The sequence below is a fragment of the Gouania willdenowi genome, chromosome 6 (genome assembly GCF_900634775.1).
Source record: "Gouania willdenowi chromosome 6, fGouWil2.1, whole genome shotgun sequence".
NCBI classification, from domain to species: Eukaryota; Metazoa; Chordata; class Actinopteri; order Blenniiformes; family Gobiesocidae; genus Gouania; species Gouania willdenowi.
In genome coordinates this window covers 57,167,744-57,195,680 of record NC_041049.1, presented here as the reverse complement: position 1 = coordinate 57,195,680, position 27,937 = coordinate 57,167,744, and the positions used below count along the sequence as shown (strand labels likewise).

Sequence of the window (27,937 nt, the reverse complement as noted above, 5' to 3'; positions counted from 1 at the left end):
TACACTGTAGTGTAAGCACTATTTGTTCATGCAGAGGTGTACTCTGCTCGTATGATTATCACATTAAATGCAGTATTCCTGTAGTTAGAACAGCAGAGGATGAGGAGAAAGTGACTTAGCAGCTTAGTGTGAATGACTGCTGCTGCTGTGAGATCCTAAGCACTGAGACAGACTCACTCAGTGTTTTACTGTAATGTGCAGTTTTTCTGGTTGAAAACAATTAGTGTGGATAGTAAAAATACAATTGCTATGGTGATCATTGAGCACCCTGTAAAAGAGCGAGACATGAAGTGAACGTCTATAGACATGCCCGATTTCAGAACTGTGACTTTTCAGAGGGCTAAAACTCTGGAAAACACTTGAGTATTGGAAATGTTTTTGGGGTGAAAAATTGCACAATATGTCCTCTTCAATTTGTTATGCTGATTGAAGTGAGTTGTGCGCACACACAGTTTCTACTATATTGTTTATGAACCAATCCATTACAGTTCTACTCATTTGAAGGGTTATAAAATTCAGGCCAATTGATTTAACTTTTTCATTTGATTTTTTTGCAGATGAGTTTGATGCCTACATCATCGTGTCTTTTGTCAATGCTACCCTGGTGCTTTCTATTGGTGAAACCGTAGAGGAAGTGACAGATTCTGGATTTCTGGGAACTACACCTACACTTTCCTGCTCCCTGCTCGGAGAGGACGCCCTTGTACAGGTGGGTAAAATATACCTTTATTTTCTTTTTTGAACTCTCGAACGCTCTTGCAGATATTAGTAATACTGTCATTAATATTGGGTGATATTTTCCTGTTATGATATACCCAATAAAAAGTTTTTGTCATCAAGATATGACAATACATGACAAATAAGAGTAGTGCTGTATAATATACCCAGTAATAAGTAATTTGTTCAATTCAATTTGTTGTGCATTCCTCAACACAGGTTTATCCTGATGGTATTCGCCACATTCGAGCAGACAAACGTGTTAATGAGTGGAAGACACCTGGCAAAAAAACCATTGTCCGCTGTGCTGTGAACCAGCGGCAAGTAGTCATTGCCCTCACTGGAGGCGAACTGGTTTACTTTGAGATGGATCCGGTAAGAACTCAGAAATTGTATTTTTTTGCACATATTTTGTAAACTAAGACCTAATGCTGTCTTCGGGACGAAATTACATTACGGCATAATTCAAATGACTGATAGTACACATGAGTGGCATGCAGCTGATATCTCAGGCCGGTAAAGCTGTGACAGTGAGAGATGAGTCGATCAGTAGATAAATAATAAAAAATAATAAATACCTACTGCAGAGTTGGTACTATGTGATCAAAGGATTCGCTGTCTTTAGGTTCCAATTTTTGGTACCTAGGAGTTTATCACGCGTGCACGTCATGATGAGTTAGGCATTCAGGAAAATCACAATTCCAGATGCCACAATGGGGGGGGCAGTTGCTCTAGTGATGTCTGTCACTGTGTCCTTAGGCTAGACACTTCACTCACATTGCCGTGTGTGCGTGTTGCTTCTGTCAGTCTGCCCCAGAGCTACAATAGTAGCTTACCACCACTGTTTGTGGAGTGAAAGAATACTGCCATGTAAAGTGCTTTGAGTGACCAAAATAAGGCACTATACAAATCCAATGCATTATTATCATTATTTATTGTCATTGCAAAATCATACAAAGTATGACATACAATGAAATTGGACCACAGTCCTCCTCGATGCAAATCACATTTCATTCGCACACAATATATAAATAAATAAAAGTGCAAAGAGGCAATTCATTGATTATTTTTATCCATCCATCCATCCACTGCTTTATCCGGGCCGGGTCGCGGAGGCAGCAGTCTCAGCAGAGATGCCCAGACCTCCCGATCCACGCACACCTCCTCCAGCTGTTCTGGGGGGACCCCGAGGCGACACCAGGCCAGCTAAGAGACATAGTCCCTCCAACGTGTCCTGGGCCTTCTACGAGGCCTCTTCCCAATAGGACATGCCTGAAACACCTCCCGAGGGAGGCGACCAGAAGGCATCCGAAACAGATGCCCGAGCCACCTCAGCTGGCTCCTTTTGACGTGAAGGAGCAGCGACTCTACTCCGAGCTCCTCCCGGGTGACTGAGCTTCTCACCCTATCTCGAAGGGTGCGCCCAGCCACCTTGCGAAGGAAACTCATTTCAGCCGCCTGTATCCTCGATCTTGTCCTTTCGGTCATTACCCAAATCTCATGACCATAGGTGAGGGTAGGAACGTAGATCGATCGGTAAATTGAGAGCTTTGCCCCCCCCGACTCAGTTCCCTCTTCACCACAACAGTCCGATACAGCGACCGCATCACTGCGGACGCCGCACCGATCCGTCTATCGATCTCATGCTCCATCCTACCCTCACTCGTGAACAAGACCTCGAGATACTTGAACTCCTCCACTTGAGGCAAGGACTCTCCACCGACCCAGAGAGGGGAAGCCACCTTTTTCCGGTGGAGAGCCATGGCCTCAGATTTGGAGGTGCTGATCCTCATCCCGGCCGCTTCACACTCGGCTCGACTCAATTATTTTTAATTTTTAATTAATAAAAACACACTGAATAGTACATGATAAAAGAAGTTTACTGTGGGTCTGTCAGGAGTAAGCAGTTATTATTCAGAAGTCACATTGCGCTGTTATAAAAACTGTCTCTGTCTGTTTGTGTGTGATTCTAGTGGATGAGATGAAGGCTAAGATCATGATCTCTTACAACTAAAGTGATTTCAGCAGAAACTGATGATTGAAACCCATTTATGTATTTTAAATTGGGTACTAATGTTGTTCTTAAGCATTATTTTGTTAGAAAACTGCTTTGAGTGGAAAATTGCTATGGCTGAAAAATAAAACCAAACATTTGTAAACTAACATGTAATGCAGTTTTTTATTCATTACAATTTGTTTCATAAAATTAATATTAAAAAAAGGTACCGTACAGGAACAGTCATCGAAGTGAAGGTATTGATATTGAAGATTTTGAAACGGTACCAAGCCTAACTGCAGAGAGAGTAAAGTACTGGAAGCAAGTACTAAATGGATTATAATATACACCACAAATCCGGTCACTGTTGCTCCTGTTGAGATAATCTGACACAGCTCAGGTTAAAGGCCTATTACGTACTACTTTTTCTTGTAGTCTGGCCAACTGAACGAGTACACTGAGCGAAAGGAGATGTCTGCAGATGTGGTTTGTATGAGTCTGGCCAATGTTCCACCCGGTGAGCAGCGCTCCCGATTTTTGGCTGTTGGACTGGTTGACAACACGGTCCGCATCATCTCGCTGGATCCTTCGGTAAGAGCGATGTGTGTTTTCTACTGGAGATTTTATGACATATTGCTTCAATTTTATTTTTGTTTCTTGTTTTTGTTTTTTTTTTTCTTAACTGTTTTGTTTTTGTTCCACATGTGTAAAGATAGTTGGCAAAAAAATTGCTCCCGTTATTTTGTGATGATCCCAAATCCAATTTAGTTGTCGTTGTGGTCCAACAGGCTTTTTATTTTACTGATTAAAAAATCAGATTTCCCATAAATTTCAAATGACAATTTATATAAATTTGTTCTACTTAGAAGCACTGAGAACCTTCACAGACTGTGTATTTTTAAATGTCTTCTGTGTGATCTCTGGCATCGTTATAGAAAATCAAATTAAATAATGATGACATTCTGGGAGGATTGCCTTTGGGGCAATTTCACAATAAGCTATTATGCATTTGCTTAGCAGCCAATATTTTTTTACATTTATTGGCCTTTTTTATAGATTACTTTTGACTTTTGTTCAGTGATATTTTTATGAGCACATCTATATTTTTGATCATTTGTTTTTCTTTCCCCATGCCTATATTTAGGATTGTCTGCAACCACTGAGTATGCAGGCGCTTCCAGCTCAACCCGAGAGTCTGTGTATTGTGGAAATGGGAGGGGTCGAGAAACAAGATGAACTTGGAGAAAAGGGAACCATTGGCTTCCTTTACCTTAACATTGGTCTTCAGGTATTATTTCTTGTTCAGTGAACTCCTTGTGCTTGGACTGCAAAGAACAGGCTTTTTAAGATGAGCAAAACTGTCTTAAGGTTAGAAGGAATGGCTATTGTTATGTGACAAAAAGATTTTAATATTATCTACATGCTGACATATTTTTACATTCTTATATTAACTGGTATGAAGTATTGTTCAGCTGCCTATAAAAGGAGATTTTGAGCAGGAATAACACAAGATAATATTGTGTAAAAAGCAAAAGTAAAACCAATATTTTTTCTTTCTCTATATACATTTTTTTCAAATGTATTTTGATGTGGTGACATTTCCTAATAAGATTTGTAGGTGATCATGTGTACATATGAGGCATCTTTTATTCCTGCTTTTAAAATGTTTTTTTTTTTCTTTTCTCCAGAACGGTGTGCTTCTGAGGACAGTGTTAGACCCAGTAACTGGTGATCTGTCCGATACCAGAACACGCTACCTGGGTTCAAAACCTGTCAAACTGTTCAGAGTTCGCATGCAAGGACAGGAGGCTGTGAGTGGCTCAAATACGTACTCATTATCAACATCTACACCCAGGATGCTAAATTAATGTCTGCTTCTCTGAAATCTGTAGAATAAAAAACAGCATAATGGTCCATTGGGATGGTGTCACTGTTTATTTAACCAGGTTGTTCTAAAAAAAAAAAATATTATGTCGCACACCCCTTTGAAGAGTGTAGCATTTTCAACCACTGTTTTGACCTAAAAAAAAAAATTGAGTAAATCTGTTATAATAATAAAATATTTTTTTATTCTTGTAGGTCTTGGCAATGTCCAGTCGCTCCTGGCTCAGTTATTCATACCAGTCTCGCTTCCATCTGACCCCTCTCTCCTATGAGACTTTGGAGTATGCCTCTGGCTTTGCCTCGGAGCAATGTCCAGAAGGCATTGTGGCCATCTCTACCAACACGCTGAGGTATGGACGCACGCACCAAAAGTTCCAACTAATTGCATATTACAGGTGCTATATTATTATTATTTTTTTTTACAATTAACCTTTTTGCAGAATCTTGGCTTTGGAGAAGCTGGGAGCAGTCTTCAACCAGGTGGCCTTCCCACTACAGTACACTCCAAGGAAATTTGTGATCCACCCAGAGACTAACAACCTCATCTTGATTGAGACCGATCACAATGCCTACACTGAGGCGACCAAAGCTCAAAGGAAGCAGCAGATGGCTGAGGTATATATATCAGCTTTTTGACTCAGAGAAGTATCTTTGTCTGCTGGAAATGCTTGTTGATTGACGGGGCGTAACTGTTGTCTGTGTGTGTAGGAGATGGTGGAAGCTGCTGGTGAGGATGAGAGAGAGCTGGCGGCTGAAATGGCTGCTGCATTTCTCAACGAGAACCTCCCAGAGGCCATTTTCGGTGCACCCAAGGCTGGGGCTGGGCAGTGGGCCTCACTTGTGCGGCTTATCAATCCCATACAAGGTTTGACGATAGACCAGGTGCAGCTGGAGCAGAACGAAGCTGCTTTCAGGTAAAAAGGATGCAGAATTGTATCAGTTTAGCAGCAAACACCAATAATTTGTATTAGGAGGTACCAAAAAATTAGTTATTGTAACACAAAAGATTAACAGGTGGTCACGAAATCAAGCTGTAACCTAGTACAAAGCTCAGAGTAAAAACCATTGACTGTCGTCCATTACATGTCACCTTCCATTGGCTGCCAACAAGTTTTCCTCCTGGCACCATCACAAGCAAAGTGCTACTAAAACTGCAACTCTCTCCAGGTTGCGTTGGGAGCTTCATCACTTATATTTAAACTACAAGCATCATTCCCATTAACCTCCATAGCTCCACGGCACAATGACTTAATGGGGCGTTTAGGAGTACTGACTGACCATGTCGTTTCTGTAAGAAAAACAAAATTGTGGCCATATTGTTCTCATATTTTTACCTGGTATCAGCTAGTACTCCTACTCTTCTGTGTGGCAAAAGTGTTCTTCATGCATCTCTATTGGAAACTTAAAACATAGTAGTGAAAACCCAGTGAAAAACAAAAGGCCGGGCTACAAAGTGTTGCTGCCAATCTTCTAAATTTAGGTCAGATAGTGGAGCCCAGAGTTCACAGTAAACATGGTGATGCTGCGTTTAGTTGTTATGCTGCAAAGAAGTGGAACAAACTGCCAGCAGAGCGGAAGTCAGCATCACATGTGAAAATTTTTAAATCAAAGTTAAATCTTTTTATCTACTGCGTATGATTGAGAGGGGGGTCTTTGGTCATGTTGTTGATGTAATTGTTTGATTGTAACTGATTTTAATGTTCTTATTTTTAAGCTGTTGAATGATGTTTTCTGTTGCGCTTTTTGAACATGTAAAGCACATTGAGTTGCCTTGTGTATGAAATGCGCTATACAATAAATTTGCCTTGCCTAATTTTAAAGTAACAGCTCATGAATATTAGCCGATTCCATTTAATAACATAATTTGATTGGAGGTTATTTTCTTTTCAAAGTCAAAGCATGATTTTGTTTCACAATTATCTTTTCTTGTTTTGTGAATAATTATTTCCGCTCAAGTTGACAATGGGCTTTTCCGCACATAAACAAGTCCACATGGAGTCTTGTTAATGCCACCGTTTATGAAACATTACAATGTTTTTTCAAAGCACAAAAAAAGTATAAATCTAAAATATTAACAGTTAAGTTTGCTTGTGTTTTTGCTTAAATATGTTCCTTTATGAAATATACCAGCTCCTATACATTTTAGAAACATTGGAAAACCAAATTTATAATATTGTCAAAATATAATATATCTGTCTGCTGCAAGCTCAACTTCTCCATAATGGAGAAGGTTGTTTTGATAGTAGTGGAAAGTTAAAAACATAGTTTGCAAGAACACCTTCCACCTGACTGGTGAGCAAATGAGATTTTACATATTTGTTTAGAGTGAAGCAAAGGGGAATCTCGGTTTTGTGATTCCATGAGGTACCTTTTTAAAAAACGATTATCTAACACCTCTAATGTTTATTTTTCAGTGTGGCGGTGTGTCGTTTCAACAACACGGGAGATGATTGGTTTGTCCTTGTGGGTGTCGCCAGAGACATGATTCTCAACCCTCGTACAGTCAGTGGTGGCTTCATCTACACCTACAGGCTTGGAGCTGGAGGCGAGAAGCTGGAGTTTGTGCATAAGGTAGGTTTAGGCTAAAGTCATTGCTTTATTTTCACCCTCATGGTTGCAAAGACAAAACATCATTTTCGCACATGCAGTAAAGCTCACATCTGTTAGAAGCTACAATCTAGTTTAGGACATTGCCACTTGTTTTTTTTGTCAAGTTATTATAATTTTTGCAATAATCAGGGTCCCCACAGTCACGTCTTCTCGGTGTTGTTTAATGTTACATTCAGTAGCTGATGTATTGTTATTTAAAAATATTGCAAAATGTGTCAAAGGAAAACCCTGAATAATGTAGCCTAAAAGTGTAAAAAACAACAGTTTTTTCTTTTCCTATGGATGGCAACATCAGCCGTCCGAACATCATGTCAGTCTTTATTTAGCAGTCGAGTCATGTGACATCTTGTCTAGAGAATCTGATTAGTTAGCATGTGATCAGACTTGGTGATGTCATGAAAAGGCTGGGCTAAAGTTGGACTTATCGTCCCAGTTCCAATTAACTCGTAATGATTAGATGGTTCAATGTTGTTGACATCTGGCACTGCATTCTTTCTTTTGGGCATTTCCCCTGAAACATATACAGGGTGTAGGAGACCAGCATGAATCAGCCCACATGCATTTCCTATCTGATGTAGATTGACAACAGACGTGAGTCACAGGCACTTATTTGCACAGTCGCGTCAGGATTTTCCGACCCACTTAACCTTACCAAGAAAAATACTAAGCACAGAGAAGAAGAAAAAATAAACAGCACTACTTAATAACCAAATACATATGTTTTCAGCAGAAAGAAGTTGGTTTGGGAATTAGTTACTCTTTAATGTTGGGACCCAAGGCCCCTCCCCCTTGGGCACTTATATCTAAATTCCTGTTTAATAATGCATTACATACATCATTGAAGAAGATCCATCTGATTTTTTTTTTTTTACACCAAATATTGTTCTTTTTTAGTCAAACTTTCTGCATTTGACCATAACTTCTTAAAAAAATTGTGTCTCTATTTGTCAGACCCCAGTGGAGGATGTGCCTTTGGCGATTGCTCCATTCCAGGGCCGAGCTTTGGTTGGGGTGGGAAAGCTGCTGAGAATCTACGATATGGGCAAAAAGAAGCTGCTACGAAAGTGTGAAAACAAGGTGAGGCATAAAGTCTAAGGGATTTTTTTTTTGTGTTATATTTACACTGGCAAACTTATACTACAACTTTAAACTTTTTAAAATTTCAACTGAGCTTTAAGTGAATTTGCCATTTATTTCCCTGTTTTGAAAGTACTTTTTATCCACACACATTGCACAGGGCCTTAAAAAGTCAAGAATAAATAACATGTCCTTTAAAACTGTCTTAGATTTAGCCTTAAGTTTAATAAAATCTTATTTAACTAATTAACATGTCGCCCTCATCAGCCATGGTCGTCGTTTCGTCTAAGCTTCGTAAATGGATTTCCTGCCCCGTTTTGTAGCGTTAAGTGATGGTGCCAGATGATGATTACACACTCCTCGTTTAAACCAAGAAAAGAAAGTCCATTAGCCTAAGTATCAATTTTACGATGCTATCACAAGAAGTCACAGTGTAAATAAGTTTAACAACCCAACACTGCGATAAAGCTAAAGGGTTTACGCATGCTTTAAATATTTTAATACAGCATTTACCGCTTGCTGTCAAAATGGTCTTTATTCATCTTCCAGCTCTTAAAGCAGAACTAAGTAACATGCACTCCCCCTAAAAGTTACTTTTGGTTATGTCACTGTCGTAAACACTCCGCACCCCAGAGGCAGCAGCTTCTCCCTCCCGCTTCAGTGAGACGGGCAGTGGGAGGCGTCCTCAACGTACCGGAGCAATATCAAAGCGGTTAATCTTGAATAAGCCGACATTCTGAGTGAACTCGACCTTTAGTAACTCAGTAAGTTGACCATTTATACTGTAAAAACAGTGCTAATTATGATAAGGGAAGTGATCAGCCAGTTGTCTCCCTTCACAGCTGCGCAGACGCACACACACGTTCTCTGGTATTGACGTCACTGGAGCGAAGAAGTGACCAAAAAGCACCACTGTGTTCAAGTGACTCATCACAGGCGATTAAAGTGACTGCAGTCGCTACAATCGTGTTCGTTGTGAACGCACCTTTAGTGTGTATTGGGCTGCCATAAAGCAGAACGTGTTTGTCGCGAGAATGAGAACAGATGTATGAGACTGCCACTGGATCGGAGGCAAAGATAGTTGCAAGTGATGTTTTCTGGCCAGAGACAGCAGGGGGCATGAAAGACCCCCCGATCACCCCATAAACACTTGTATTACCCTCACAGGGACTGCGAGAAGGATTTGCTAAGGTGAAAAAGTTACTTAGTTCTGCTTTGAGAAGGTCTGACATTTGTTTTCTTTTACTCACCAATTAAAATGCACATCCTAAAGGACATTGGTAAAAATGTAAAACAATGTCACAAGAAACAAAATTTTTGTTTTTCTCACAAGAAAAAAGACCAAATATCATCATCCTCTTAACCCATCAGTCAATGAAAGCATAGTTGACACTTACAGCTCTTATCCAACTTCAGGCCTCATCAGTTATTCAAAGTTTGGTTAATATATTTTGTTTTGCCTTTCTTATTCACATTTTTAAAACACATTTGTTCCTGCATATAATCTGTAACGTAGCTAGCAATTAAAAAACAAAACAAATCTACTTCTGTGGTGTTTTGGTCATCATAGATTAGGACAGACTATAAGGTTAAAACATCTCTAAACATTGGGTTCTGCTGATGGGGCAACTTGCTTGTTTTATGCTTCCTCTTGTTGTTGTGGAATTTTGTGGAGACAAACTTGGAGCCAAAGATGAGGAGTCACTCATCAGATGAACATGGGGTTTATAGTCAGAGTTCCAGAAACAGACAAACAGGCCTGGAGCCTCGTAGCTTCACCAGGTGTGATCAAGGCTCACTACAAATCTCCTGCTACTTGTTTTTTTTTTTTTTTTTGTACATTGAACTGTATAGAGTTGGTGATAATAGGATATTGATACAGCCACACATTTATTTGCTCCCTGCCTTAAAGGCCACTCTGACCCAACAGGAGACCAGCACCCCGAGAACACGGTTCAGTTCACAGCTGAAAAAAGCAGTTCTGGAATGAATCATCCTCACACCTCCCACATCCATCAAAAAGCTGTCAACATTCTGATTTCTTTCAGTGTGTATTTCAAAAACTAAAGCAGATTCTGACTTTACACAACACAAATTCAATGGTTGAAGTTGAATCAAAATTGTACACGTTACCACAGTAATTTGCAGTGTTTGATGTTCCCAGGCAGTTTCAGATTCAGTAAACTTTATCCCCGAGCTGCAATTCAGTTCGCAATAGTGGGTTGGGTTGCAGCAAGGGACAGAACATTACTTACACATCCTTGTCAGTCAGTCACTATGCAGGAGAAAAACAAAAAGCCATGAAGTAGCTACAGCAGATACGACATTGCGATAAAGTGCAATAGTGGTATCTGTGACATCTTTTCGAACCTACAGAAGAATGAATTAAAAGCATTAGGGAGTTCAATGTCACTATTACAATTTATACTGATAAGCTGTTTGGGCTTACTGTCAGAATGGTTAAGCAATGCCATTGATTTCATGCCTTTCCAGGCTGCTCTAAGATCACCCTCAGTGGGCTGGTTTTCAATTTTCTCTTTGTGCTTTGCTTTTGCTTTCTTTATTTCATTGTTAACTCCCCTTGAGGCAGACTTTCTTTCTAAAAGATCACCAGGGAAGAAAACTATTTTCTTCTTATTATGACAGATTTAAGTTCCATTGTTATCCAAGATTTTTTATTGGGATACAAAATCACTTTTTTAGTCTGAACTTCAGAGTCTGGGCAGAAAGTGATATAAGAAGACATGGTGTCTGTCAGTTCATAGTGACATGTCACTTGCATTAAAGAAGCAGTCCCAGTCACTACACTCCAAAGAGGCCTGGAGACTGACTTTACTCTCCTCAGTCCACACTTTAACCATCCTTTCCTCCCTCTCCAAGCGCCTGAAGGACGGCTCATACACAGGGACTAAATACACGCTGCTATGATAAGATGCCCTGTAGGAAGGGAGGCTCAATGACTTGTATGCACCCAGAACAGAACCATAGCAGAGATCCAGCATAGTGTTCCTGTGCATGGTTGGACATGTGACATACTCTTCATAGGCTCTGAGCGTACAATGGTTTAAATCACCCATAATAAACTTTGGCAACTCTGGGCTAATTGTGTCCAGTAAATGCCTGACGTCAGCGTCACATTTGCACACGGGTGAATATACACGAGTGTATAAAACAGTTGGTGAAATTCACGAGGAAGGTAGAAGGGGTGAAGAGAGATTGACAAAAGTTTAATGTCCGTAGTAGATATTCTCTCCCGAATCACCACAGTGTTGCAGTACCTTTGATTTATGTAAAAGCAGACACCTCCTCCTCGGCTCTTCCTGTTTGCCTCGGGGTCCTGATCCAAACGTATAGGGCCATCAAATCCGGTCAAAGACAATCCCTAGTCTTGATAATCTTTCGACAGCCATATTTCAGTAAAAGCAAGCACACAAGTGTCCTTAAACTTTCTTTTAAACTTGGCGTGAGTCTCAAACTCATCGATCTTGTTCCTCATGGACTGTATGTTTGACAGCAGGACGGAGAGGAGGGGGCGAAGCTTGCAACAATGGACGAGCCGAAACTTTTTAAAAAGCCGCCTTTCCTTCCTCCTTTTCAATGTTTAGGCCTTTGTCCTGGTCTACAGAATTGATGGGATATAAAGCAAAAGAATGATTTGATGAGCCCTAAATCCACAGAATGACAAGTGTCATTTATGACCTCAAGTGCTTATTTCAGATTTCTATTCTACTGAGCTAATGAAGTATCCAAAATGCCCCAACTTTTCAGCGTTTTCATAAACGCTTGCGTGAGAGCCTTGACTGCATGCATCCTGTTGGTGCAAATCTTTTATTTAGTTGTGTTCGTCAAAAAGATTCCATTTCATTATTTAACTTTATTTCCCTGTCAAGCACATTCCCAACCTGGTGAGTGGAATCTACACCATCGGCCAACGTGTGATCGTGTCTGACGTCCAGGAGAGTCTGTTCTGGGTTCGCTACCGGCGCAACGAGAACCAGCTCATCATTTTTGCAGATGACACATATCCCCGCTGGGTAACGACTACCTGTCTGCTTGATTACGACACCATGGCTTCAGCAGACAAGTTTGGGAACATTAGCATTGTAAGTGTCTAATCCAAGGCTGCTTGCTGTTTGTATCCACTATCTCCATATGATCACTTTGAGGTTATAAAACGTTTGCATAAAAATCAACACTTTCTGTTTTTTGGCTCTACTCTAGGTCCGTCTTCCTCCTAACACCAGTGACGATGTGGATGAAGATCCCACTGGCAACAAAGCATTGTGGGACAGAGGTCTTCTTAATGGAGCGTCACAGAAGGTAAATTAAGCTGTGAAGTCTTCTTATCTTTGAGCTTTCAATAATAGAACAATAGGTCTTAATGTTTCTTGGCGAGCTTTGTTACTACCGCAATTAAATAAATAGTCAGTTGTTACAAGTCAAAATGAGGACTTTTAAACTAATTAGTTAATAATCAATTCAGAATATTCAAAGATGACAAATTGGTAATATTTACTTGTTTGTTTTTTTTTTTAAATTCCAAAATTACCGGTATCTGCTTCTAAGTGCTCGGGCACACTAGGGTTACACAATTACCTGAGATGTTCAAACATGCTGTTCTCAGCTTCCATGTCTAATACATTATTCCCACTAACGTGTGCTATGATAAACATATTCTAGAGTCAATATTAGTGTGGCCAATGATATTATGAAGTCAACAATTAGGTTTTAATTTCTTATAGGTTTATATATAAAGTAGGGCTGCTCAATTAATCGAAATTTGATTACGATTTCGATTATTACACCCGATGATTACAAAATAACATAATTGAGAAAAACGGTTATTGAAAAAAAATTTAAAAATATTGTGGTGTTTTGTGCAAAAGTGAACATACTTGATTTTAGTGTTTGAAGGATTTTATTTATGTTTAAAGAATATATTTTGTGGGGGTTTTTGTACAAAAAATAAGTAACTTTTTGGTTGACAAAAATTTGTTTGAATAATTGTGATAATAATCATGATTATCATTTTTTCTATAATTGAGCAGGCCTAATACCTAGATTATTTATATATCTTTAAAGAGTAACTAAACCCCAAACGCACTTTTTTGCTGAATACATATGTATTTGGGTGTGAAGTAGTGCTGTTTATTAATCTTAGTCCCACTCTTCACATTTTAGTAACAATAATTACATTTTGTGTATTTAGTTGTAAAATGTCAGATATACTGGCCACTAAGTTGGCCCCGCCCCTCCTATAAAACCTGAGAGGAAGGAGTAGGGTTTCCTCCAATCACAGCCCTCACTGAGCATTGATTGACAGCCTCACTAAGGAAGTCTCATGCTGCATGCATTCCTGCAGTGATGTTTTTGACTCTGTGCTTCTATAAAGAGCAGATTCTGCGCTACTCAGTGTTCATCAAGTTGTGTGTATTTACAGACACATCTATATATGTGTATTCCCGTCCTTCTCAGTGTGTGCGTGTGTCCGTCTTATTGCTATGTGCGCGAGGTGGTGGGAGAGCAGGGTTGTTTGCCCCTGAGTGGTGTCTGTAAGGCTGTGTGTGAGCTTCACGTCGTGATTGTGTGTGCCTGTGGTTGGAGTGACAAATATTCAGCTTATCAACTTGCTGTGTGTGTACAGACACATCATTGTGTGTATTACCATCTTTCTCTGCGCACAGCGCTGGGCAACCAGAGTGGGCGTACTCTTTAATGAATTAAAATCATTAAAAAAAAATAGATATTTATCAGTAAACTTCACATGAGGTACATGAGACTAATGTGTATAAATGGGGCATTGAGTATGTGATGTGTAAAAAAATTAACCCACCCATTTTGAAGACAATAGCACAATTTGATTGAGGTGAATTTTAGCAAAGTCAAGCGCACATTTGTATCAACCAGTTCAATCCAATTTTCATGTTCTAAGTTTCACGGGATAAACGTTATGTTTTCTCTTAAACTTAATTTGAACAACTCGGCTCCAGTTCTAATGTCTGACTTGATGCACAAATCTCTCTCAAACTGAGCAAAAACCACACATTTAACCAAGTCTGATGCAGCAAAAGGTACACTCAGAAGACGCACACCATTCCCATTCCTCATTTTCATCTGGTCAGAAAGTGTTTAAGTGACTCACACCCTGGGAGAGTCCCTTTGGATCGGACATTACTTTGTGGTCTCAGTTGCCATTGTGACAAGTTTTCGTTTCTGCACACAGATTTGTTTTTTAAACTTGTTATTTATAGATGCCGGATAGACACTGCAACTCATTCCTAAGCAAAGAGTTGGCGTGTATATGTTTGCAACTGGCTTGTCAGTCTGAATTCTCCATACATTGATCAACTAAGTGATGTCCAACATTAAATTAGATGCATTCCTCTTTGATTTGATTATAGTATCTCTAAAGATCAAGGTCAGGGATGCACAGCTGTGTGTCAAGCAAAATGAAAGGAGCGACTCTCTTACCCCTGAATTTCGCTGCAACAAGATGGGCCACACGCTTGATCCAGATGTGCTTTAATACACACTCATCTGCTCAACTGCTCCCTAATAGGAATGTAACGATTCACTCAACTCCCAATACGATTTGTTTCACGATACTGGGTTCACAATACGATTTTCTCATGATTTTTTTTACAAAATGGGGCTGTAGACATATGATGACTGAAAAATATTCCTTTATTTTTTTAGGGTTCAAAACCATAAAAAACTGTACTGTTTTCCTTTTATTTTTCATTGTCAAAAGAATCCATTGACTTAACTAAAACTAGAAGAAGAAAATGAAGAAGCCTATTTATTTAAATTCTGGTTCTATAGTAAACAATGCAAAACTGCATAATAGTTATTTTTCTTTTTAAAAGTGCAACGGAAAATGTATTTTGTGCCTTAACAATTGGACTTAAAAAAAAAAAAAAAGTAATTTCACTGTATTTAGGTCAGATATTTGTTTGGACCAGCAGAGGGCGCTCGTAACCCAGTGGTCGGTTGCCATGCAGATATCTAGCAGTTAAGAAGAGATGCTATCCTAGCAGACAGAGCTAATAGAAAAACTTGACTTTTACAGATATACACATATTATTACAGATATTCTTTCGGTGCTAAAGGGGTAAGGAATCATTTATGAAGAAAGGAGTCGCAGATTCTGCCCGCCGCCAACACTTCTGGATAGCACCCTCTGCTATTTAAAAAAAAGTACTGCGATTCAATTTTCACAGTATCGATGTGAACCGTGATACCTATGAATCGGTTTTTAACTGCCTTACGTTTCATCGTTACATCCCTACTCCCTAACACAACTTCATAATCACTGGCAGCAACTCAGCAAAAACAAACATGGTCAAATTGAAGTATTGGAGCTGGAGGGATTTTCAAGCACCACTAGAGCATGCTTTCTTTATGCCAAAGGCTGCAACTGAAAGGGTTGACTGGTGAATCTTAGGTACCCAGGATGTTTAGTAGAGGTCCACGATATATCGGCTGGCCGATATATGGACTTTTTTCAAGATCGGCCATTGGTCGATTTTTAATTAAAAAAAATCTTTTTTTGATTTAGCACTTTAGAGTAGCCAATAAAGGAATAAAGAAAGAATGTAAAAAACATCCATTTTAATGTATGAATATATTGCATGTGCATGGGAGAGGTAGAAGCCAATAGGCTTACAAATAAAAAGCTGATATGATAAGGATATAATATAATAGTGCCTGATCAAATATCTTTATCCTGTTATATCCTCAATAAGGATATAATAGGATATGGATATTTGATCAGGCACTCGTGTGGGCAGCTGCAACCACCGCTTGACTGATGGAAGGACCCTGCATTTACATCATGAGTGTTTCAATTGTCTTTCATTGTCAATGTGCTTTAAAAAAAAAAAGTATATCGACTTCTAAAATTGGCTTTAGATATCGGCTGAATTAAAAAAAAAATTGGCATCTGCATCGACCTTTGAAAATCCCATATATCTATCTGTCGACCTCTACTGTTCAGCAGAGGCTCATTCATGCCAATAACATGATTACAGTCAGTCTAACATATCAGTGCCATGGTGTTACTATGTCTGCTTATTTGTGACGCAGGGTACGTACGAATAGTCCCTCCTATTTCTTTTCCTATCCACAAGTGCTTAAGTGGCGGCCATGATAAGGAGCGTTCCAATTCTCTAAGGAAACGAGACTCAATGCTCCCTTATGCTGACCCACAATTCCTTGCGGCGACAACATTTAAAGGGATCCGCTCATCTTAGTGTTCACGGAAACTCACAATGACATAAAACGAGCACTGTCGTTCAAGAAAAAGGGATCAGAAACATTTTTAGCCACATGTTTTATTCAACATATTTCATTCCCCTACGTTGTATATGTGTATCCCTACAACGTTATGTCAGCTTATATCTTGCATAAATGTAACAATTTCATAAAATCCTACTTTTTTGGTTTAATATTGATTTCTGAGTGGAAGGAGTGTGAGAAACCATTCTCAATGAGGTTCTTTTAGTTTGAGTTTTGTTCCTTATAACCTGGTTTATATTCAAACCTTGTGATATTTGAGATTATTTCAGCGGTTAGAGGCAAATTCACCTTTACAGTAGTAGTCCAGGCAACGGAAAAATGCATAGGGAAGTGGATAGGTGGTACTATTCGGACGCACCCGCAGTCTCCAGGCCAACAATCCAAACTTATCACAGTTGAGGATATTTTTTTTATGAAAGCAGGAAAGTAGACAGATGCTGCTTTGCAGGTGTCCCTAAACATCCCTAAACAAAATTATGATTATTTTTGCAATGGCTCCCTATAGCTTTTAAAAAATATTGAAATAAAGAGTTATTTTCTTACAGAGGCTATTAATAATTAGTGACAAATAAAGTCATGATAAGACCATTTTTAACTTAAATCACATTGTGCAATGGTTTGGCCACCTTCCCACTTCTCCTCCTGCAACATCTACAGACCATTTCCACTTTCCCTTAAGTTTTAAATCCCTGGTAAGATAACTAAAGCAACAAAAAACACTGTTTCGGAAGAAAAGCTGTGGCTACATTGTAGCTTACCCCCGCTGGTATGAATGATGTGAGCGACTGGTGTGAATGAATAATGGTTTCTGTAACGCGCTTTGAGTTTCCTTGAAAAAAGCGCAATATAAATCAAAACCATTATTGTTGTTTTTTTTGGTTGGTGTTTTTTCTGCTCCAGAAGGACTTTAATCCAGGTGAGATTAGGCAAAATGGCTCCTTTGAGAGTAAAGGTTGCACACCCCTGTTGTAGCCCATTAAAGGTCTACACAGATTCTGGCACACAGGGAAAATAAGAATAGCAGCAGTTAATCCTCCAAGCTGAAGTCTCTGATGCAACTCAATTTCAACCTGTAGACCCTCAATGTTTTTAAAGAAAGTTCTAACATCATTATGCGATTGCCGTTTCTTTACATTTTTAACTAAGTAGGAACTGAAGTAACGTTAACTAGGGGTTATTAAAACACCTGAACAGTGGAGTGATAATGTCCGTAAAAAGTCCCAGTGTTATTGTTATTCTATATCAGTACTCATGGAATGTCTGTTGACCAATCAAATTACTTAGTCAGAACTATTTCAATTGAATTAAAAACAGCTTTATTGGCATGAGAAACAAGTTTACATTGCCAAAGCAAGTGTGACATAGAACGATGTGCACACACAAAGAATAAAAGTAGCAACATGTGTTGTGCAAAAGAATACAATGAAATAAAATATGGTTTCACTATATACAGTATATGTAAAACAAAGTGTACAATTAAGTGTTATAAAATGGGAAAAGGTTATGTCCAGAGTTTTACATAGATCCATATACAAACACATGCATCCGGTTATACAAGTACATACATATATACATACATGCACACAAACCCTTACATATGTATATACTGTATATTACATGCATGAGCTGCAGTCGGAACTAACTGTTGTATAATAAAGTATGTATCATTTGTGCTAATATCGGATCAGATTGATATCGATATCGGCCAATACGCAAGACTGTAATATCTGCATCGTATATGAAGTGAAAATGTTATACCGGGACCCATTTAATCTACTGTGAAGTTGCTGTTGCACTTTTGCTTAAACCTGGGTTAAAGCTTGAAATTGTTGAATGACAGAGAATCATTTATTTTTTATTTTGGGATTGTTCTATACATTTTAACTCTTGAGGACAATCACAGCAATAAAGTTGCACTTTACGAATCGAAACTCTGATTTTTTTTTTAGGCAAAATCACCCAGCCCTACGTTTTACCTTTCTCAGTTTGTCTTTTAGAGAGACCATTTATTTACTGTATGTTGAGCTGTGAGCATTTCTGTTCATCTGTGTAATGAAGTGGGTGATTTATCTCTAAGGAGTCTTTGTGGGCGACCTCTGACAGAGCTGCTGCTGTTTGTAGGTTAGATGAAACCTGTGCTGTGTGCGTGTATGGCTCATCTCAGTCTTTTTTTTTCTTTTTTCTCAGCATTGCCCATGTTTGTCAGGTCTCATGGTGTCAGGGTCATGTATGTCTCATATAGTTGGAGGCTGGAGGTTTGATTGCTGTCCAATGCTGTCTTTGTGTCCACGCTCCATCCTGATGATTGCCTCCAATTATTCCCCCAGCCGATTTTTTTTTTTGATGATTATTGGGTTAGACCATTTGAACCAATTTCCTTTGAGAGGAGGGGATGACAGCGAGTCTTCTTTCTGAACTCTGGAGCAGATGCAATTGTTAATGTGCTTATCTGTGGAGCTGTCATAGGATCTAAAGGGATCTTGGAGGCAATTTGGGAAATGTTGGAAGAAACCCAAAATATTTCCTGTGGTTGTTTGTCAATGCGTAAAAGTTTTATGTAACACAATCACAAGGCTGTATTTCCCATCCTGTTGTAACTCATTCCTCTCTGTTTATGCTCCTTGTTTGCAGGCTGAAGTCGTAGTGAACTACCACGTAGGAGAGACAATCTTATCCCTTCAGAAAACCACTCTGATCCCTGGAGGCTCCGAGTCTCTGGTCTACACCACACTGTCTGGAGGCATTGGCATACTGGTGCCATTCACTTCACATGAGGTAAAACTAGAGCACAGCTCATCTCAACATCAGTTATTATTATTCTTTTAATGTGATTATTATTTTTTGCAATTGACCTGAAAAACATGAGGTTTAATATCTTGGGAATCTTACACAAAGAGGTATGTTATCTTGTATGAGAACAAAAGGTTTCATGGAGTAAGAGATTAACTCTGACATCTGTTGGGCCAAAATGAGTGCAGGATATCACCATTACCATAATTACACAACACTGGTACCTGAATAAGCAATTGACCCTGATTTGTTTTCAATGGAACATTTTTTCATCTGACAATTACAACATTCCTAAATCTTCTGAAACTGAAAACATGTCCCATGCATAACAAATAGAACTTTTGTAAGTGAAAATACAATCACACTTAACAAACTGCCGAGATTTTTGTTGCAGAGGGGGCGAACCTTTCTTTAACCTCCGGTCGTCCATTAGGATTTTTGTCTGTTGTTTGTGTTGCGGTTTTTTATCGTAAAGTAGGCAACGCACTTGAGAGGTGTAAGCTGGGAGGAGAAATGTATTTTAGTAGATGTAATGAAACAATAGCAATGCATTACACCAGACAAGCAACTGGCAGCCGAGGAGCAGCAACATTACTCCATCCATCCATCCATCCATTCTTTCTATGCTGGAGATGCATTGGTTTTCCTGACATGGCCTGCTACCAACAATAACATAAGGAATAGGAGTGTCCCGATCCGAAAACGAATATCAGATATCGGATTGAAATTTCATTTTTTTTTTTTTTTTTTTTTTTTTTTTTGCAACACATTTTTTATTTATTTTATTCAGTTGTAGAATACTGTAGACTTAATCAAGCCAATTCTAACATTCCTCACTAAAAAATAAGCATTTATATAAATCAATCAATCAATCAATCAATCTTTATTTGTATAGCGCCAAATCATAACCAATGGTATCTCAAGGCACTTTACAGTAGAGCAGTCTTAAGGACGGACTCTTCATTTTATGGATACACACATATGCATATATACGTATATACACATACATATGTATCCCACACCCAACATGAATTCATCATGGCGGCAAGGAAAACCTTCTGTTAAGCAGCAGGAACCTTGTGTGGATCCCATTCCTATGATGAACAGCCATCCACGTTATGCTGTGTTGGGTGTGTGCAGAGAAAAGGGTGGAGACAGAGCCGCTGAGTCTCTGTAACTCCACACTGAGGATCCCACGGACCTGCAAGACAAAAGCCAGAAGGAGTACAGGAGCAAACACACAAGGGAAGAAGCAGACATAGAGGGAGTGTTTGAAAGAGGAATGGGACCCTCTCCGGTCCCTCTCTAACCTAAATGACCTCTCTCTTAACGCCCTCTCCAACCTCTCTCCAACCGAGCATGCCAGACCCCCCCCCCCGGCAGTCTATGCCTATTGCATCTTAATTATGAGCTATGAGCTGGTTCCTAACTAAAAGCTTTATCAAAGAGGAATGTTTTGAGCCTAACCTTAAAGGTAGAGAGGGTGTCTGCCCCCCGAACCGTGGTTGGTAGATGGTTCCAGAGAAGTGGGGCCTGATAACTGAAAGCTCTTCCTCCTATACTACTTTTAGAGATGAATGGAACAACGAGTAGTCCAGCATTTTGAGAGCGTAGTGCTCTGGGGGGATTGTATGGCACTACAAGCTCCTTGAGATAGGCTGGTGCCTGTCCATTTAGGGCTTTATAAGTGAGAAGAAGAATCTTGAATTCTATTCTATATTTTATGGGAAGCCAATGCAGAGAGGCTAATACAGGAGTAATGTGATCTCTTCTCCTAGTTTTAGTCAGTACACGTACTGCAGCATTTTGAACCAGCTGAAGTGTCTTAAGCGACTTGCTCGGGCAGCCTGCTAAAAGAGAATTACAATAATCCAGTCTAGAGGTAACAAAAGCATGGACTAGTTTTTCGGCGTCGCCCTGAGACAGGATAGATCTGATTTTAGCAATGTTACGGAGATGAAAGAAGGCAGTTCTTGAAGTTTGTTTTATGTGAGAGTTGAAGGATAAGTCCTGATCAAATAGAACCCCAAGGTTTCTAACAGTTGTGCTTTGTGCCAGAGTAATGCCATCTAGGGCAGTTAGGCTAGCATAGGTTTCTCTAAGGTGTCGCGGGCCCAGTACAATGACCTCAGTCTTGTCTGAGTTGAGAAGAAGAAAATTTTGGTCCATCCAGGCCCTAATGTCCTTTAGACAGGGCTCAAGTTTAGATAGCTGATTTGTCTCACCTGGCTTCATTGATACATACAGTTGGGTATCATCAGCATAGCAGTGAAAGTTAACAGAGTATTTTCTCATAACATTACCAAGGGGGATCATATAGATACAGAAGAGGATTGGACCTAGCACAGAGCCCTGAGGAACCCCGTAGCTTACTTTAGTGTACACAGAAGACCTATTATTCACGTGTACAAACTGGTACCTATCAGATAGGTAGGACTTAAACCAGTTTAGGGCAGTCCCTGTGATTCCAAGTAATTTCTCTAATCTCTCTAGTAGAATATAGTGATCTATAGTGTCAAAAGCTGCACTAAGATCTAATAAAACCAGCACTGAGAGTCGTCCTTCATCTGAAGCCCAGAGTAGATCATTAGTTACTTTAACTAAAGCAGTCTCTGTGCTGTGTTGAGCTCTAAAACCTGACTGGAAGTCCTCGAACAGGCTGTTGTTTTGAAGAAATTCACAGAGCTGAGCTGCCACAACTTTCTCAAGAATCTTTGAAATAAAAGGAAGATTAGATATAGGCCTGTAGTTTGCTAAAGTGCTGGAATCAAGAGTAGGTTTTTTGAGAAGGGGTTTGATTACAGCTACTTTAAAGGACTGTGGCACGTAGCCTATTGATAGGGATATATTTATTGTCTCCAACAAAGATGGGCAGACCAGGGGAACAACTTCTTTAAACAGCTTAGTTGGGATCGGATCTGAAAGGCAGGTCGATGGTTTGGAGGATGAAATAATAGAGTTAAGTTCCTGAAGTCCTATATGTGTGAAACAGTTTAGGTTAGGCCTATTTACATTTAATGGTACAGCAGGCCCAGGTGAAGGCAGGGAGTGGCTAATTTTATCTCTAATCTTGTGAATTTTATCGTTAAAAAATGTCATAAAGTCCTCACAGCTGAGGGCTAGAGGAATCATGGGCTCAATAGAGCTCTGACTTTGTGTTAGCCTGGCTACAGTGCTGAAAAGGTACCTCGGATTATTTTTATTTTCTTCAATTAGTGAGGAGTAGTATGTAGATCGACTATGTCGTAAGGCTGTCATGTATTTACTATGGCTTTCTTGCCAGAGTATTCGTGACTCCTCTGTTTTATTGGAGCGCCACATTCTCTCTAATTTACGGGTTGTTTGTTTGAGTGTGTGAGTTTCAGAGCTAAACCACGGAGCTTTCCTCTGACGTTTAATAGTTTTTTCCCTCAATGGGGCAATTGAGTCCAAGGTGGATTTTAGTAGACTAGCAGAGCTATCGACAAGCAGATCCAGTTGAGAGGGGTTATAATTAATATCATAGTTATTTATTGGATGGTGCACTGAGTTTAAGGCAGCAGGAATGGCCTCTTTAAATTTAGCCACAGCACTATTGGACAGATTTCTACTTGTAACTATTTTATTGCACAGTGCGAGATCCTCTAGGATAATGTTAAAAGATATTAAAAAGTGATCTGATAGCAGAGGATTTTCAGGGTAGACTTTTAGTTCATTAATATCAAGGCCATATGTTAGAACAAGATCAAGAGTATGATTTAAACGATGAGTAGCTTCATTAATAGTTTGAAAAAAGCCAACTGAGTCTATTAGGGACATAAAGGCTGAGCTCAGGCTATCACTATCTTTGTCCACATGGATATTAAAATCTCCTACTATCAGTATTTTATCAGAACTGAGGACTAAGTTTGATATAAACTCAGAGAATTCTGATAGAAATTCAGAATAAGGGCCTGGAGGACGGTAAATTATCGCAAATAAGACTGGCTGGCAGGTTTTTGATTCGGTATGAGATAAATTTAGAACCAGGCTTTCAAAGGAAGTGTAACTGGCCTTTGGTTTAGGATAGATTAGGAGAGAGGAATGATAAATAGCTGCTACACCACCTCCACGGCCTATGTCTCGTGGCATATGAGTATTTAAATGACTGGGAGGAGTGGCTTCATTTAAACTAACATATTCATCTTGATACAGCCATGTTTCAGTTAAACAGAATAAATCAAAGTTATTTTCTGAGATAAGGTCATTTACTAGTAGAGATTTGGATCTCAGTGATCTAATATTTAATAGAGCACATCTAATGGTTTTATGTTTTGGTGTTTCTAGATTTGAGATTTTAATTTTTTTCAGATTTTTATAATTGATAGCTCTTTTATTTGATTTTATGTTAAAATCATTGTGAAATATGGGTCGGGGGACTGACACCGTCTCCATAAAATAATATTCATCACCATCACAACAGTTGTCATGGCGATGAACACAGCTATCCTGATAGCAATGGGAGGGAAACTGTCCTAAGGCAAGCGCAGAGGGGCGTGGAGGACTCCCCCTCTGTAACATGGTCTCATTCATGAGATGTCATAAATGTGCCATGTTTTCTGATAGTAGAGATGCTCCCTCCAAAGTAGGATGGATTCCATCTCTTCCTATCAGGTTCGGTTTTCCCCAGAAGGATCTCCAATTATCAATGAAGCCCACCTCGTTTTCTGGACACCACCTCGATAGCCAGCGGTTAAATGATGACATGCGGCTATACATGTCATCACTGGTCAGATTTGGTAAAGGACCAGAGAAAATTACGGAGTCCGACATTGTTTTAGCATAAGCACAAACTGATTCAATGTTCACTTTGGTTGCTTCCGACTGGCGACGTCGGGAGTCATTAGTGCCGACATGGAGGACTATCCTATCAAACTTACGATTACTCTTTGCCAGCAACTTTAGATTTGATTCTATGTCGCCCGCTCTGGCCCCTGGGATGCACCTCACGATGCCCGCTGACTTCGCTAGCTTCACGTTTCTCACTATGGAGTCGCCAATTATCAGAGTTTGTTCCCCGGTGAGTGTGTTGTCCTCACAGAGGGGGGAGAACCTGTTTGAGACGTGAACATGGTGGTGTCCCGAGCGGCTTTTTGACCTTCGACTATGCTTACCACGGACAGTAACCCACTCATTGCTGGCCGGGGGGGAGGCTAAGCTAGAGCTAGCACGGTCCGCACCGGCTAGGTCCTGCTTGCTAGCTTCGGTTTTGGTATCAGGGGTGCGGAACCGCTTCTCCAGATTGTTGATCCTCGCCTCCATATCTAACAGTACGCTACACTTTATGCAACTACCATTGTCCCTAAAGGAGGACGAGGAGTAACTAAACATCTGACACACCGGGCAGGAGAGCGGAGGGGAGGAGAGAGAAGCCATAGGTGCTAAATTTAAGCTAAGCTAAGCTAAGGACAAAAGGAAGTTTAAAGGAGATTGTACTGCCTATAAGAGGCGAGATTGCTTTTTACTTAACCTTCGTACGTTTAACTGTACGGTAAAACAAGTGTTTTCAAGGCTAAAATATCAATGACAACAAGTTTGATTAGCGTTAGCAGAACACAGTAGTAGAGCGCTGCAAGCAGCGGTAGAGCGTAAACAGGAAATGATCGATACGTCACCACGATAAATAAAACAATAAAATTATGTATGATTCATGATGATATCGGATCAATATCGGTATTGGCCGATACGCAAGGCTGCAATATCGGTATCATGTCGGAAATGAAAAGGTGTCGAGGCATCCCTAATAAAGAATATAAACATTCAAATGGCTGTATTTTTTCTTGCCCTTAAAACAGGAACATTAAAATTATTAGGTTTAACCAAAAGGTTCAAAAGAAAATCTTTTTTTATTTATAGTATTTCAGTTGGCTAAAGTCTGTCTCTATGGAGCCCTTACATACATACGGAAGCCCTTAGGCCAGACATAGGCAACTGGTGGCCCAGGGGCCACATGTGGCCCTCCGTCTAACTTTATCTGGCCCCCAAAACAAATCCCCAAAAATTGTATTTTGAGAAGTTGGAAGAAATATAAAGCCCAACATAATACACAGAATAACTCCCAAAACACACAAATTGACAGCAAAATACACAAAAACACACAAACCCCTAAAATACACAAAATGACAACAAAGACAGACACAACAACCACTTCAACAAACAGAATGACTACAAAAACAACAAGACATTACAGAATAGTTCCAAAGACACACAAACTGTCAACAAAATTACACAAAATGACAGGAAAATACAGAAACAACAAAAATAGAGAAAGTGACCCCAAAAACGCATGAATCAACATGAATGCAGAAAATGACAGAAAAATACACAAAATTATAAGAACACAAAAACAACAAAAACACACAAAATGACTGAAAACTGACTAAACAACAAAATCACCAAGACAACCCCATCCCACCCCAGTTTTAATGTTCAGATCAATCATAATTCTATTGCTGACATAAATTTTGATAATGTGGCCCTCGTAAGCAGACAGTCACATTTTTGTGGCCCCCGCTGTGATAGTTGCCCATCCCTGCTTTACACTGAAATTGCACAAATTAGAGATGGTTTTTAAATTTGATCAAGTAAAAGGTGGGTTGTTTTACAGCTGTTATAGACCCTTTTGAATGAAATAAAAATGGATTAATATATATGTTTCTTTTTATCTACAAATTAAATTCCTGGGTGGATAAATCATCATCACTGTCTGCTAATAAAAAGACTTGTGGTGACAATGTTGCATATTAATGCCTATACAGTGTTTTTCATATTTTATTTTTTGTTTTACTAACTTGTTTTCAATTTTTTTTCTCAGGATCATGATTTCTTCCAACATCTAGAGATGCATATGCGCTCAGAGTTTCCCCCTTTTTGTGGCAGAGACCATCTCAGCTTCAGATCGTACTACTTTCCAGTTAAGGTGGGTTTTTAAATCATCTATAAGGTAAACCCTCTGCTTCATTGACATTTCTTCTCTCATTATGTGCTTTGATGTCATGCACTTTTGCTTGAAGGAAACCAAGTCATTTCTCTTGTTTTCTGGGTGCAGAATGTGATCGACGGAGATCTGTGTGAGCAGTTTAACAGCATGGATCCACACAAGCAGAAAAGTGTGGCAGAGGAGCTGGACAGAACACCACCCGAAGTCTCAAAGAAGCTGGAGGACATTCGCACACGCTATGCTTTCTAATTGTACCAACACAAAAGGAATGGAGGATTTCCTTCATTTTACTGGTCATTCAGGGACATTACTACATCTTTCTTGTAATCACATGTGCTGAGCCATCAGAATACACATAAACCATACAATAGGTCAGGTTACAGTGGTTGTCTGTTAGAGCCCACTCACTCAGTAAATTGTTTTCCCCATTTTGTGTTTTTTTCCCCCCCAGATTATCTTGTGGCAGGAAGAGCAGGTGAAAAAGATTTTGTAGAATTTCTAAATGTAGAAAAGCCTCGTTTCCTGGTTTACACCATGTTGAAGAAAATGGATACCAACTAAACAGGAAAGGCTGAAAGTAACCGGTTTTGTATGAGTTTGTTTTTTAACTGATCCCATTTAATGCAACACGGTCTTGTACAGTGGGATTTGTTTTTTTATGCATGTGAATTGTTTAGGTTTGTGTATGATAAAGCTCCGTTTTCCTTGATTGTATTGTAAAACATTTCTGTGTCTGGAACTTTACTGATTCTGGGTAACACAACTGGCCCTTCAAGGATTTTGCTGACTTGCAAATGAAGCCGACCTCTAACCAAGTTTAAGACTCACACCCTGGCCATGACGCGTCACCATGCTGTGGCATTAGACAGTGACTAAGCGCTTACTAGGTTAGTGGGTAGGAAAAATCCTGAAGGCTTCCACAGGGTGTTGGTCTCATCACTTCTGTAAATTCCCAACCTCAGCCACAGACATCGCATTCCACAATGAATGTAGAGGGTTTGTGGGACTGTCAGTTGTCCGTTTTGTAAATAAAGTTGTTTTTGTACTTAACAAGGCAACTGTGTTTTGGGTGATGTTTCTGCTGCTGTAAAAGGGGGGACATTATTCAGCAGAAAGACATTTATTTGAATAGAACTTTGAGCTTTTCTACAGATTTATATCCTGCCACTTCTTTTTAACATCTAAAACATAAGCACGGTGCACACACACTGTGAGATGCATGGCTCTGAATAATTAAGTTTGATTTGGGTGGGTGCAGTCCCACCTCTCTTCTCTGAGAATACACCATGAATCATTTACGCAACTCGGCCTTTAGGTGTGACCTGTGCCGCACCCTAGATCTTTAGAACTTTAACAAGATATTCAGAATTTTAGCTCTAAAACTTCTGTACTTTTAGAAGTTTTGATTGATATCTTTATTTAAAACACGTAAAATGATGACGGAACAATGTTTAAAAAACAAATACATAAAGTATGAATTACAACAGCAGAAATAGGCGATTGATTTGATTCTTTGATGTGCGAAAAAGTTTAGAAAGAAGTGTAAACTATGGAAGCTTAATGCATTCACTTGAATAAAAAGAGTTACTGTTTTGACGAGTAAAATA

The 27,937-nt window shown here is 39.4% G+C and overlaps 1 protein-coding gene across 1 annotated transcript in view; it reads left to right on the top strand.

Annotated features, from left to right (window-relative positions):
* sf3b3 (splicing factor 3b, subunit 3) overlaps positions 1-27,039 on the top strand; it is a 41,840-nt gene extending 14,801 nt beyond the window's left edge. Inside the window, exons 13-27 of the mRNA XM_028450640.1 lie at positions 558-709; positions 937-1,092; positions 3,149-3,304; positions 3,858-4,001; positions 4,402-4,524; positions 4,793-4,947; positions 5,038-5,212; positions 5,306-5,511; positions 7,012-7,168; positions 8,159-8,284; positions 12,175-12,387; positions 12,506-12,604; positions 19,214-19,357; positions 26,205-26,309; positions 26,439-27,039. Coding sequence (XP_028306441.1) covers positions 558-709; positions 937-1,092; positions 3,149-3,304; positions 3,858-4,001; positions 4,402-4,524; positions 4,793-4,947; positions 5,038-5,212; positions 5,306-5,511; positions 7,012-7,168; positions 8,159-8,284; positions 12,175-12,387; positions 12,506-12,604; positions 19,214-19,357; positions 26,205-26,309; positions 26,439-26,579 — 2,252 coding nt within the window. The 3' untranslated portion in view covers positions 26,580-27,039. The remainder of the gene's footprint in view (positions 1-557; positions 710-936; positions 1,093-3,148; positions 3,305-3,857; positions 4,002-4,401; positions 4,525-4,792; positions 4,948-5,037; positions 5,213-5,305; positions 5,512-7,011; positions 7,169-8,158; positions 8,285-12,174; positions 12,388-12,505; positions 12,605-19,213; positions 19,358-26,204; positions 26,310-26,438) is intronic.
* Positions 27,040-27,937: the final 898 nt, after the last annotated feature.